This window comes from Sapajus apella, unplaced genomic scaffold, assembly GCF_009761245.1.
Source record: "Sapajus apella isolate SASKATOON/1434 unplaced genomic scaffold, GSC_monkey_1.0 scaffold173, whole genome shotgun sequence".
Lineage (NCBI taxonomy): Eukaryota > Metazoa > Chordata > Mammalia > Primates > Cebidae > Sapajus > Sapajus apella.
The window spans coordinates 5,370-16,515 of record NW_022437113.1 but is presented as its reverse complement, the minus strand read 5'-3'; the positions used below and the strand labels follow the sequence as shown (position 1 = coordinate 16,515).

Sequence of the window (11,146 nt, the reverse complement as noted above, 5' to 3'; positions counted from 1 at the left end):
CGGCTCACCGCAACATCCGCCTCCTGGGTTCAGGCAATTCTCCTGCCTCAGCCTCCTGAGTAGCTGGGATTACAGGCACGCGCCACCATGCCCAGCTAATTTTTTGTATTTTTAGTAGAGACGGGGTTTCACCGTGTTGACCAGGATGGTCTCGATCTCTTGACCTCGTGATCCACCCGCCTCGGCCTCCCAAAGTGCTGGGATTACAGGCGTGAGCCACTGCGCCCGGCTTCTTTTTCTTTTTAGATTTATTTTAGAAATGAGGTTTTCTATGTTGCCCAGGCTGGCCTCAAACTCCTGGGCTCAAGCGATCCTCCTGCCTCAGCCTACCAAATAGCTGGGACTACGGGTCTGCTCCACTATACTCAAATTGGGCTTTTTAAACTGATTTTTTAAATGCTTCTTTAAAATCCACTTAGAGGCCAGGCACGGTGGCTCATGCCTATAATCCCTTGAGAGGCCAAGGCGGGCAGATCACTTGTGGTCAGGGGTTTGAGACCAGCTTGGCTAACCAGAGAGATAAATCAATCAGTCAGTCAGTCAATCAATTCCACTTCGAATCGGTATGAGTTTCCTGGGGCTGCTGTCAGAAAGCACCACAAACCAGGTGGCCTCAAACAACAGGAATTTATTCTCTGACAATCCTGGAGCCAGAAGTCCGAAGTGAAGGTGTGGGCAGGGCCGCCCTCCCTCCACAGGCTCTAGGGGAGGATCCTTCCTTGCTTCTTCCAGCTCCTGGGGCTCCTGGTGCTCCTTGGCTTGTGGTTACATGGCTCCAATCTCTGCCTCTGTCATCACGTGGCCTTTTCCTCTGTGTGTATTTTTCTCTTTTTTTTTTTTTGAGGCAGGGCCTTGCTCTGTAGCCCAGGCTGGAGTACAGTGGCGTGATCTTGGCTCATTGCAACCTCCATCTCCCCAGTTGAAGCAATTCTTCTGCCTTAGCCTCCTGAGTAGCTGGGATTACAGGCACACACCACCACGCCTGGCTGATTTTTTTTGTATTTTTAGTCAAGACGGGGTTTTCCCATGTTGGCCCAGCTAGTCTCGGACTCCTGACCTCTGGTGATCCACTCGCCTTGGCCTCCCTCTGTCCCAGTTTCCTCCTCCGTAAAGTGGAGGCATGGATATCAGCCTCCTCCTTGGCTGGCATAGGTATCCAGTGAGCTGACAGGCCTTTGAAAAGGGCAGTCCCCTTTATTTTTTGAGACAGAGTCTCTCTCCATCCCCCAGGCTGGGGTGTGGTGGTACAATCTCCGCTCACTGCAACCTCCACCTCCCGAATTCTTCTGCCTCAGCCTCCTGAGTAGCTGGGATTGCAGGTGTCCACCACCATGCCCAGCTAATGTTTTTGTATTTTTTTTTAGTAGAGTTGGGGTTTCGCCATGTTGGCCAGGCTGGTCTTGAACCAGGTGATCCACCTGCCTCAGCCTCCCAGAGCGCTGAGATTACAGGCATGAGTCACTGCGCCTGGCCAGGGCAGGCCCCTTTAAGTGCACACGAGCAGGTACAGGGTGTTGTGTTCTGCAGGGAACTGGGGATCAACCCTGGAGGCAGCAGGCATGCATGCCCCTTGCACATACAAGTGGTGGGGGCCGAGGGGTGAGAGGGCGGGCTGCCAAGCCTGTTTTTCTGGATCTCTACCAGGAGTCCTCATGGCCCACCATGGCTCAGGTCCCCCACGCCCAAGGGCAGCACAGAACCAGAGAGAGAACTGGGCAGCCACAGGGGATGGGAGAGGCAAGATAGCGGTGCGTGTGCTGGGGCCCTGGGAGGGGCGTGTCCGGAAGAGAGGCAGACCCCACACGTAGACCCTGCAGGTCTTGTTCTGAGAGAGCCAGGGCTTCTCAACTGAGACCCACATGCCTGGTGGCTAGGACACCTTCCCTGCAGGGTTTGGAGTGCAGTGGTGGGTTTGGGTCAGTGAGACTCTAGTCCTGGGACGGGGCGCTGATGGTCAACCCATCTCAGACACGTTCTCTCACGGGAGACCCCCCCTGTTCTGCGGGTCGAGTGTCAGCTCTCGTTCCTGGGACAAGACTAGGGTGGAAGAGGAGGGCGACCCTGCTAGGTGGTGGTGGGGGTGGGGCCACGCAGATGGGGGGTTCTGTCCTTTGCATCTCAGTGTCTCTTGTGCTTTTGTTTTTTCCAGTGTCTTCAAAAAGATTTTCTGCCAAGGTGAGCCACTATGTCACCGCCCCTGGCCTGGGTGGGGATAGTCACTAACACCTTGATGGGCTGGTGGGAGTTAGGCAGGTGGTCTGAGGAGTCTCAGGGGTGGGAACAGGACTACCTGTCTTCCCATCATCCCCAGCTCTGCCTGGACACAGCTCAGCCTGGGAACTGACAGGACATCCTGAGTGTCCTTCTGGCAGTGGGGTGGGGAGACTCGACAGCTCTAAAACAACGTTTTTGTTTGATTTATTGTTTAACAGAGAGCAGGTGCTACCATCTTAATAAAGAAAAAGATGAAATGTTAAAGCCTAGAATGCTAAACACCCACAGACATGCCCCTGGGCAGGGTTCTGAGCTGCTGCGCAGACTGGTTCGCTTTGCCATCCCCTGGAGTGGAGAACTTGCTGGGGTGGGAGGCCCACAAAACATAGGGAAGGGGGACAGGTCTGGGGTTGATAATGTCAGTCTGGACAAATCAGGGTGGAGCCCTCACATGGGAATGGGGTCACCCCGGCCCTGCCTCCGCACTTTCGGGGCGCTCTGCTGGTCACATAGGCGCGCAGGGAGGGCACGCAGAGGCGGAGGGATGTTGACCTCCCCGCTTATCCCCAGGAGGCCTTCCGGGTCCTCTACTACACCTACCTCAACGAGGGCTTCCTCAGCTTGTGGCGCGGGAACTCGGCCACCATGGTGCGCGTGGTGCCCTACGCCGCCATCCAGTTCAGCGCACACGAAGAGTACAAGCGCATCCTGGGCCGCTACTACGGCTTTCGCGGAGAGTGAGGCCCCGCCCTGCCCCGCTCCAGCATAGCCCCCCCCCCCCCCCCCCCCCCCCCTTTCCCCCCCATGCCCCGCCCCCTGCCCACCCTCTGCCTCGCTCCCTCCGCGTTTTCCTCTCCTTGCCCTGCCCCTAGCCCCATCCTCCCTCCCTGTTCCCGCAATTCCTGAGGCGCCCCCCGGCTCTCATATGCCCTGTTCTGTCTTTGGAGCTCCTCTCCTTTGCCCGTTTGTCTCCAGACGTTTCTCCAGCCCCACACATAAATCCCAGAGAGGCAGGCCACCATGTCCCCAGGGCCGTAGGGAAAATACACATCATTCATTAATTCATGCCAGCAGGGGGGAGGGGAAGGCAGCCAAGTAAACCTCAAAATGAGGCCCACTCCAAAGACCCCATCAGCTTGGCCACGAGGAAGCCAGCCCGCCTTGTGTTCCTCAGTCCCCACCCCTGTCCCCGCCCCAGCAGAGAGGTGCGGGTGCTCCGGGCCAGGCCTCTGAGCATCTGCACCCCCCTCACTGCCTACCATCTCCTCTTCTGCCCCTGCCCTGTTCAGAGCCCTGCCCCCTTGGCCTCGCCTCTTCGCGGGAGCACTGGCTGGAATGACAGCCGCTTCACTGACCTACCCCCTGGACCTGGTCAGAGCTCGGATGGCCGTAACCCCGAAGGAAATGTGAGTCCTTACATCGGTGGTGGGCTCCCAGGTCGGAATCCCTTTCTCTGTTGGTCCCCTAGGGTTTGCATCTGGGCCTCGTTGTCAGCAGGGCAGGCCTGGTGTATCATTTTGTAGCTGTTCCAGAAAGGCAGCGATTTGTTCTCTTAGCCTGGGGGTCAGGCTTGGATCAAAGCAAGAGTCTTCATTTTAATTGGGCATAAATGCGTTAGCTCACGCCTGTAATCCCAGCCAAGGCGGGCAGATCATGAGGTCAGAAGTTCAAGATGAGCCTGACCGACATGGTGAAACCCTGTCTCTGCTAAAATTACAAAAATTAGCTAGGTGTGGTGGCACATGTCTGTAACCCCAGCTGCTTGGGAGGCTGGGGCAGGAGAATCGCTTGAACCGGGGAGGCAGAGGTTGCAGTGAGCTGAGATCCTGCCACTGCACTCCAGCCTGGGTGACAGAGCGAGACTCCATCCCAAAACAAAAACAAAACAAAAAATGTGTCAGAATATGGCCGAGTGCAGTGGCTCATGCCTGTAATCCCAACACTTTGGGAGGCAGAGGCAGGTGGATCACTTGAGGTCAGGAGTCTGAGACCAGCCTCTCCAACATGGTGAAACCCTGTCTCTACTGAAAATACAAAAATTAGCTGGGCATGGTGACCTGCGCCCGTATTCCCGGCTACCCAGGAGGTTGAGGCAGGAGAATCACTTGAACTTGGGAGGCAGAGGTTGCAGTGAGCTGAGGTGGAGTCACTGCACTCCAGCCTGGGCGACAGAGCCAGACTGTGTCTTAAAAAAAAAGTGTGAGAATGGAATGCCTAATTCAGGGAAGATACCATGATCATGAAGAGTGTGTAAGAATAAGGCCGGGCGCGGTGGCTCAAGCCTGTAATCCCAGCACTTTGGGAGGCCGAGGCGGGTGGATCACGAAGACAAGAGATCGAGACCATCCTGGTCAACATGGTGAAACCCCGTCTCTACTAAAAATACAAAAAATTAGCTGAGCATGGTGGCGCATGCCTGTAGTCCCAGCTACTCAGGAGGCTGAGGCAGGAGAATTGCCTGAACCCAGGAGGCGGAGGTTGCGGTGAGCCGAGATCGCGCCATTGCACTCCAGCCCGGGTAACAAGAGCGAAACTCCATCTCCAAAAAAAAAAAAAAAAAAAAAAAGAATAGACTGTCCTTGCTGGTTCATGCCTATAATCCCAGCACTTTGGGAGCCACGGCTAGGATCGTTTGAGACCAGCCTGGGCAACATATCGAGACCCCGTCTCTACAAAAACTAAATATTAGCCTGGTGTGGTGACATACACCTGTGGTCTCAGTTGCTTGAGAGGCTGAGGGAGAATTGCTTGAGTCTGGCAGGTTGAGGCTGCAGTGAGCCATGATTATGCCACTGCACTTCAGCCTGGGCCACAGAGTGAGACGCTGTCTCCAAAAAAAAATAAAAGAAAAGAAAAAAAATAGAGGCCGGGCATGGTGGTTCACGCTTGTAATCCCAGCATTTTGGGAGGCCGAGGTAGGTGGATCACCTGAGGTCAGGAATTCAAGACCAACCTGGTCAACATGGCAAAGCTCTGTCTCAACTAAAAATATAAATAAGGCCGGGCGCGGTGGCTCAAGCCTGTAATCCCAGCACTTTGGGAGGCCGAGGCGGGTGGATCACGAGGTCAAGAGATCGAGACCATCCTGGTAAACATGGTCAAACCCCGTCTCTACTAAAAATACAAAAAATTAGCTGGGCATGGTGGCGCGTGCCTGTAATCCCAGCTACTCAGGAGGCTGAGGCAGGAGAATTGCCTGAACCCAGGAGGTGGAGGTTGCGGTGAGCCGAGATCACGCCATTGCGCTCCAGCCTGGGTCAGACTAGCGAAACCCCGTCTCAAAAAAAAACCATGAGTGAAACTCCGTCTCAAAAATAAATAAATAAATAAATAAATATTAGCTGGGTCTGGTGGCACATGTCTGTAATCCCAGCTACTTGGGTGGCTGAAGCAGGAGAATCACTTGAACCCAGGAGGCAGAGGTTGCAGTGAGCCGAGACTGTGCCGTGTCCTCCAGCCTGGGTGACAGAGGAAGACAGCCTCGAAAAAAAAGTGCAGGAAGAAAAGACAAGGGCTAAGCACGTCAGAGAGCTTCCGGTGGCAAAGGTGAAGTCTGGGTTTAAGTGTGCATTTCCCCTCTAATGCCAAAGCTTTGGAGATGGGGTTATATATCTTAAAGGCAAACATCAACATCCAGACATGTCCAGGCCCAGCAGACTGTGGGACGAGCCGAGAGCCTCTGTGGGTGCTCCCTGTACCTGGGAGGCCTGAGTCTCACCTGCTGGGCTGCTCTGTCCTGGCAGGTACAGCAACATCTTTCATGTCTTCATCCGCATCTCGAGAGAAGAGGGGATGAAGACCCTCTACCATGGATTTACACCCACCTTGCTGGGGGTCATTCCCTATGCCGGCCTGAGCTTCTTCACCTATGAGACGCTCAAGAGCCTACACAGAGGTAAGGAGAGCTGGGAGCACGGGGTGGGGACGTTCAGGAAGCATTCCCTGGGGACCGCAGCTCCACCTGGCTCACACAGACCTGGAGACCAGGTGGAGTGGGGTACAACCCTGGTGAGGCAGGCTGGAGACCCACATCCAAATCAGGAGAGAATGCTCTGTGTCCAGCTGCCACTGAGGAACCTGGACTCACTGCCTTAAATGTCTATGTGAGAGCAACTCTGGCTGGTGCAGCGGCTCGCATCTGTAATCCCAGTGCTTCGGGAGGCTGAGTGGGGCAGATCACTTGAGGTCAGGAGTTCCAGACCAGCCTGGTTTCACAACACGGCGAAACCCTGTCTCTACCAAAGATAGAAAAAAAATTTGGGCACAGTGGTGCATGCCGGTGGTCCCAGCTACTGGAGAGGCTGAGGTGGGAGGATCACCCCAAGCCTGGGAGGTTGAGACTACAGTTAGCCGTGATCTCACCACTGCACTCCAACCTCGGTGACAAAGTGAGACCCTGTCTCAAAAAAAGTGACTCTGGGAAGCCCAGTGTGTCACCCAGAGCACTGACCACCTCACATTTTCACAAGCACACGCGCGAAGCATACAGGTAAAAGCCACATGGAAGGGAAGTACCGTTGCTTGTTTTGGTAGTTGGGAGAAAATCGAAAAGTACAAAGAATGTTGTAATGCTCGCACCTGCTACCCATGTGAACAGCCATCCACATTTTGCTACATTTGCTCCCAGATGTTTTTGTTTTTATATATACAGACATGGTCTCCCTCTGTTGCCCAAGTTGGTCTCAAACCCCTGGACTCAAGCGATCCTCCTGCTTTTGCCTCCCGAAGTGCTGGGATAAAAGGTGTGAGCCACTGCGCTCAGCCCACTCCCAGACATCTTTTGCCAAAGAAATAAAATGTTAGGGGTAATGCTGAGGGCCCAAGTCTCTCTCCTAGGGCCTCTTATTAGAAGTGGGGGTTGCACCCCTCAAGACTGCTTTGAAAATGCTTCTGTACGCATGTATCTGTGGCGGGAACACCACGATGTCACCTTTCACAGGCATATAAAATGCTCCCCGTGGAGTCAGCTCACCCGGGAGCACAGCTCCCAGCTCAGCTGGTTTGGGGTGCATCCACCGGCATCTGTGTTCTGTTCCGCCTTTTTAGTGGCTGCACATTGGGCCTTCCCTTCTTGGAGTGGCCTTTGGCTGTTGCCAGGTTTTCCGTGATCAGCCAACATCCAGGAGCTCCTCTCCTTGTGTGAGTGTAAAACCCGATTTTCTGTGTTTCTCTCTGGAGGGCTTCCCAACCCTTGTCCCCACGTTCTCATTCCACGTGGTGCCATCAGGCCCCTCGTTTTTGCCCATCTGGTGAGATCACAGTGTCTCCTGTCTGGCGGTTTTTTTTGAGACAGAATTTCTCTCTGTTGCCCAGGCTGGAGTGCAGTGGCGCGATCTCAGCTCACTGCAACCTCCCCCTCCCGGGTTCAAGCGATTCTTGTGGATTACAGATGCTGGCCACAACACCTGGCTAATTTTTGTGTGTTTTTGGTAGAGACGGGGTTTCGCCATGTTGGCCAGGCTGGTCTGGAACTCCTGAGCTAAAGCGATCCGCCCACCTCCGCGTCCTAAAGTGCTGGGATTACAGGCGTGAGCCGCTGCGCCCAGCCCTGGCTGTTTTCAATTCCTAGTTCTAAATTTGCTACTACAAGTGTTTAAGGAACCCCTACTGACCTGTTGCCGCCCCTTCCTCCTCCACGCCCACACATCCCGTCTGGACCCGCGAGACAGTGCGCCGTGTAGTTCACGGTCACTTATATCCACTCTGTGCAACAGCTCATAGGCGCTACCCAGGGAGGGCGCCTGTCAGAGACTGGGCACGTGAGCACCTAGAATGTTCCTTTCCTTAGTAGACGTGGAGTAAAGCTGATTAGCTCTGGGAGTTGGTTCTATGATTCTCTGTGCGTTTCTACCTTTTGAGATCTTTTATTTCTCGAGTTTGATTGGAAAGGAGCAACCCGGAGGTGAGGTAGTGGGGGGTGTGGGTACGCACGAGTGCGTACACACGTGGGGCTGCGAGTGCATGCGTGTATGTGCACACAGGTTGCTCCTAGGGGTGCAAGTGCGTGCGCGCATGGGTGCAGGGTGCACGCCCCCTCGCAGCTCCCTCACGGCCCTCCCGCCCCTCACCCCGCAGAGTACAGCGGCCGCCTTCAGCCCTACCCCTTCGAGCGCATGATCTTCGGCGCCTGCGCTGGCCTCATCGGGCAGTCGGCCTCGTACCCACTGGATGTGGTGCGGCGGCGCATGCAAACGGCCGGCGTCACGGGCTACCCGCGCGCCTCCATCGCCTGCACTTTGCGCACTATTGTGCGGGAGGAGGGCGCCGTGCGCGGCCTCTACAAAGGCTTGAGCATGAACTGGCTCAAGGGTCCCATCGCCGTGGGCATCAGCTTCACCACCTTCGACCTCATGCAGATCCTGCTGCGGCACCTGCAGAGCTAGGGGACCCTGAGCTGCTCTCAGGACGGTGGGCCGGTGACCCCTTTGGTATTCTGGGCCCATGGAACAGGGGGTGCGCTTGATTCCACCTCAGGAGTTACATGGGGCACTTTGTGGAACAAGCAGGTGGTCCTGAGGGGCCTGGACTCCGAGTCTGCAGGTCCAAGCGCAAAGCTGGAGGCCCTGGAAGTGCAGTGTTGGGGCAGTGGTGTTGGGGGGGGGTCCCACGGCACCCCTCTTCCCTCCTCCGCAGAGGCTGGCGCTGTCTGCCGGAGGTGTTGCCTAAAAGGTCCTAGTGGGGCGCGGTGGGCTCCACCTCCTGGTCTCGTGTGTCCTCCGACATGCTGCTGATTTCTAGTGACCCCTTGTCGCACCAGGCTCAGAGCCGGACCGCGCCTGGCACTCCGTTCTGACTCCACGTGCCTGCCTGGCCTCCAGGGTACAGGGGTGCCTTTCCTGCAGGCGGACCCTGCCCAGGATGGGGCCAGCCTCCTGCTCAGCTTTGGCCACAAATGCAGCCCCTGGCCCACCCCACTCTGCCAGTCCTGCCTTCTCCAGTATTTGCCCGAGGCCACGACTCCTCAGTCACCAGAGCCTCCTGCTGGGAACCGTGTTCCCCCAGAGCCTCCTGTCCATCCTAGACATGCAAGCACCTGGGTCCCCAAAAGCGCAGCTCCCCAAAGGGTGGCCTGGCCACCTGCTTTGTAACCTTCCCATGAGAGTCTTGCTTGCTCCAGGGTTTGAGGCCTGAAGCACCACACGGAACTGCCTCAGGTTTGGGTCAGATTCGCAGCCTGCGGCAGCTGCTAAAATGTGAGCACCCAAGCTAAGCTCCTGCATCCCTGGGACACACCACCAGAGGCTGGGTCTCAGGGCCCCAACCCTCTGCCCAGCTGTGGTATCCAGCAGGCCCCGGGATCCCCTCTTGAGCAGCACTTTGGACATGGAGCAATTTAAAGCCCACAAGGGGTTGTTCAGTTTCCATGAAATGGAGCCTTGGTCCCCCCAGAGTGGGAGCCTCATGACAGAGGACAGCCTGGGGGTGGGAGGTGAGGAGCAGCTGAGGTACCCAGGGGAACCCCAGCTAACTGGTCTCTCAGAGAAGTCCCCCAGGGCCCGCCAGGTATCACAGGGACTCAAAAACACCCATTTCCTGCTGACGTTGTGAGTTTGATTTTTTTTTTTAACTTGGCTGACCCTGGGTCTGTGGTCTGTTCACGTGGAACCCCTGACTGGTCTGCCTGGTGCCAGGGCGAGCATGACCATGAGTGTTGCTTTCCACGGCTGGCCCGCACACACTGTGGGGGGATCTGAGCTCGTGCAGCGCCAGCTGTGACTTCATGTCTCCCTGCCTTCTGTCCCCCTCCTGTTCTTGCCTTGGACCTGTGGGTGTGCAGACTGCTCTCTGACCTTCCTTGCATGTGGCCACCAGCCATCCCTAATCTCATCCCCAGAGGCCCAGGCAGCCTGTGATGACTGTGAGGGGCTGTGCCGCTGGGTGGGCATCCCTTACCCAGCACCCGGACTTGGCAGGAGAGGCAGGGTCCCCGTCACAGGGAGACAGGAGGGCACCCAACTCCCACAGGCATGCAACAGCAGCAGGGACCCGGGGTCTGCCCCAGGTGGGTGAGACCAAGTGGGTGGATTTTGGGCCACAGACTGGGAAGGAGTGGGAAGGAGATACAAGGTGTGGGTGGGAGGGTCCCCCAGACCCTTCTGACCCCAGCGTGCCTCCATGAGGTGGCTCCCAGATAAATGGGACCCGGCAGGAGTGGGGGACAGTGCTGTTCCCCGACCCCTGCACACAGCCAGGCACTTGAGGCTCTGCAGTCACCCCCCTCCCTGCTGGTCTCTGGTCCTGGTCTGGAGTTATATTTTGATGCCATGAAGACACTGTTTATATCTAATGTTTATATATTTTAAAGATTTGTGCCAAGAAAGTATATTTAATAAAAATTTAAATGATTTCTTCTCCTGCTTATGACTCTTGTTTGGCTCTGACTCTCCCATCTTCCCCCATGAACCCCCAAACAGGGTTGAAGTGGTTTTGACACATTTGCATTAAAAGTTCTGGATAGGCCGGGCGTGTGGCTCATGCCTGTAATCCAAGCACTTTGGAGGCCAAGGCGGGTGGATCACCTGAGGTCAGGAGTTCAAGGCCAGCCTGACAACATGGTGAAACCCCGTCTTAAAAAAAAAAAAAAGTTCTGGATAAAAGTCTTGAATCAGCCGGGCATGGTGGCCCACGCCTATAATCCCAGCACTTTTGGAGGCTGAGGTGGGCAGATCACCTGAGGTCAGGAGTTTGAGACCAGCCTGACCAACATGGTGAAACCCCATCTCTACTAAAAATACAAAATTAGCCGGGCATGGTGGCGCATGCCTGTAATCCCAGCTACTCGGGAGGCTGAGGCAGGAGAATCGCTTGAACCCAGGAGACGGAGGTTGCGGTGAGCCGAGATCGCACCCTTGCACTCCAGCCTGGGCGATAGAGTGAGACTCTGTCTGAAAAAATAAATAATAAGCCAGTCTCATTGTTTAGCATCTATGCA

General features: G+C 55.8%; 1 protein-coding gene across 2 annotated transcripts in view; it reads left to right on the top strand.

The window, feature by feature from the left end:
• SLC25A42 (solute carrier family 25 member 42) overlaps positions 1-10,570 on the top strand; it is a 41,135-nt gene extending 30,565 nt beyond the window's left edge. For both annotated transcript variants that reach the window (XM_032267924.1, XM_032267925.1), the window contains exons 4-8: positions 2,150-2,175; positions 2,785-2,951; positions 3,504-3,620; positions 5,958-6,109; positions 8,290-10,570. In XM_032267924.1, the coding sequence (XP_032123815.1) occupies positions 2,150-2,175; positions 2,785-2,951; positions 3,504-3,620; positions 5,958-6,109; positions 8,290-8,597 (770 nt within the window). In that variant the 3' untranslated portion in view covers positions 8,598-10,570. The remainder of the gene's footprint in view (positions 1-2,149; positions 2,176-2,784; positions 2,952-3,503; positions 3,621-5,957; positions 6,110-8,289) is intronic.
• The last annotated feature ends 576 nt before the right edge of the window (positions 10,571-11,146 follow it).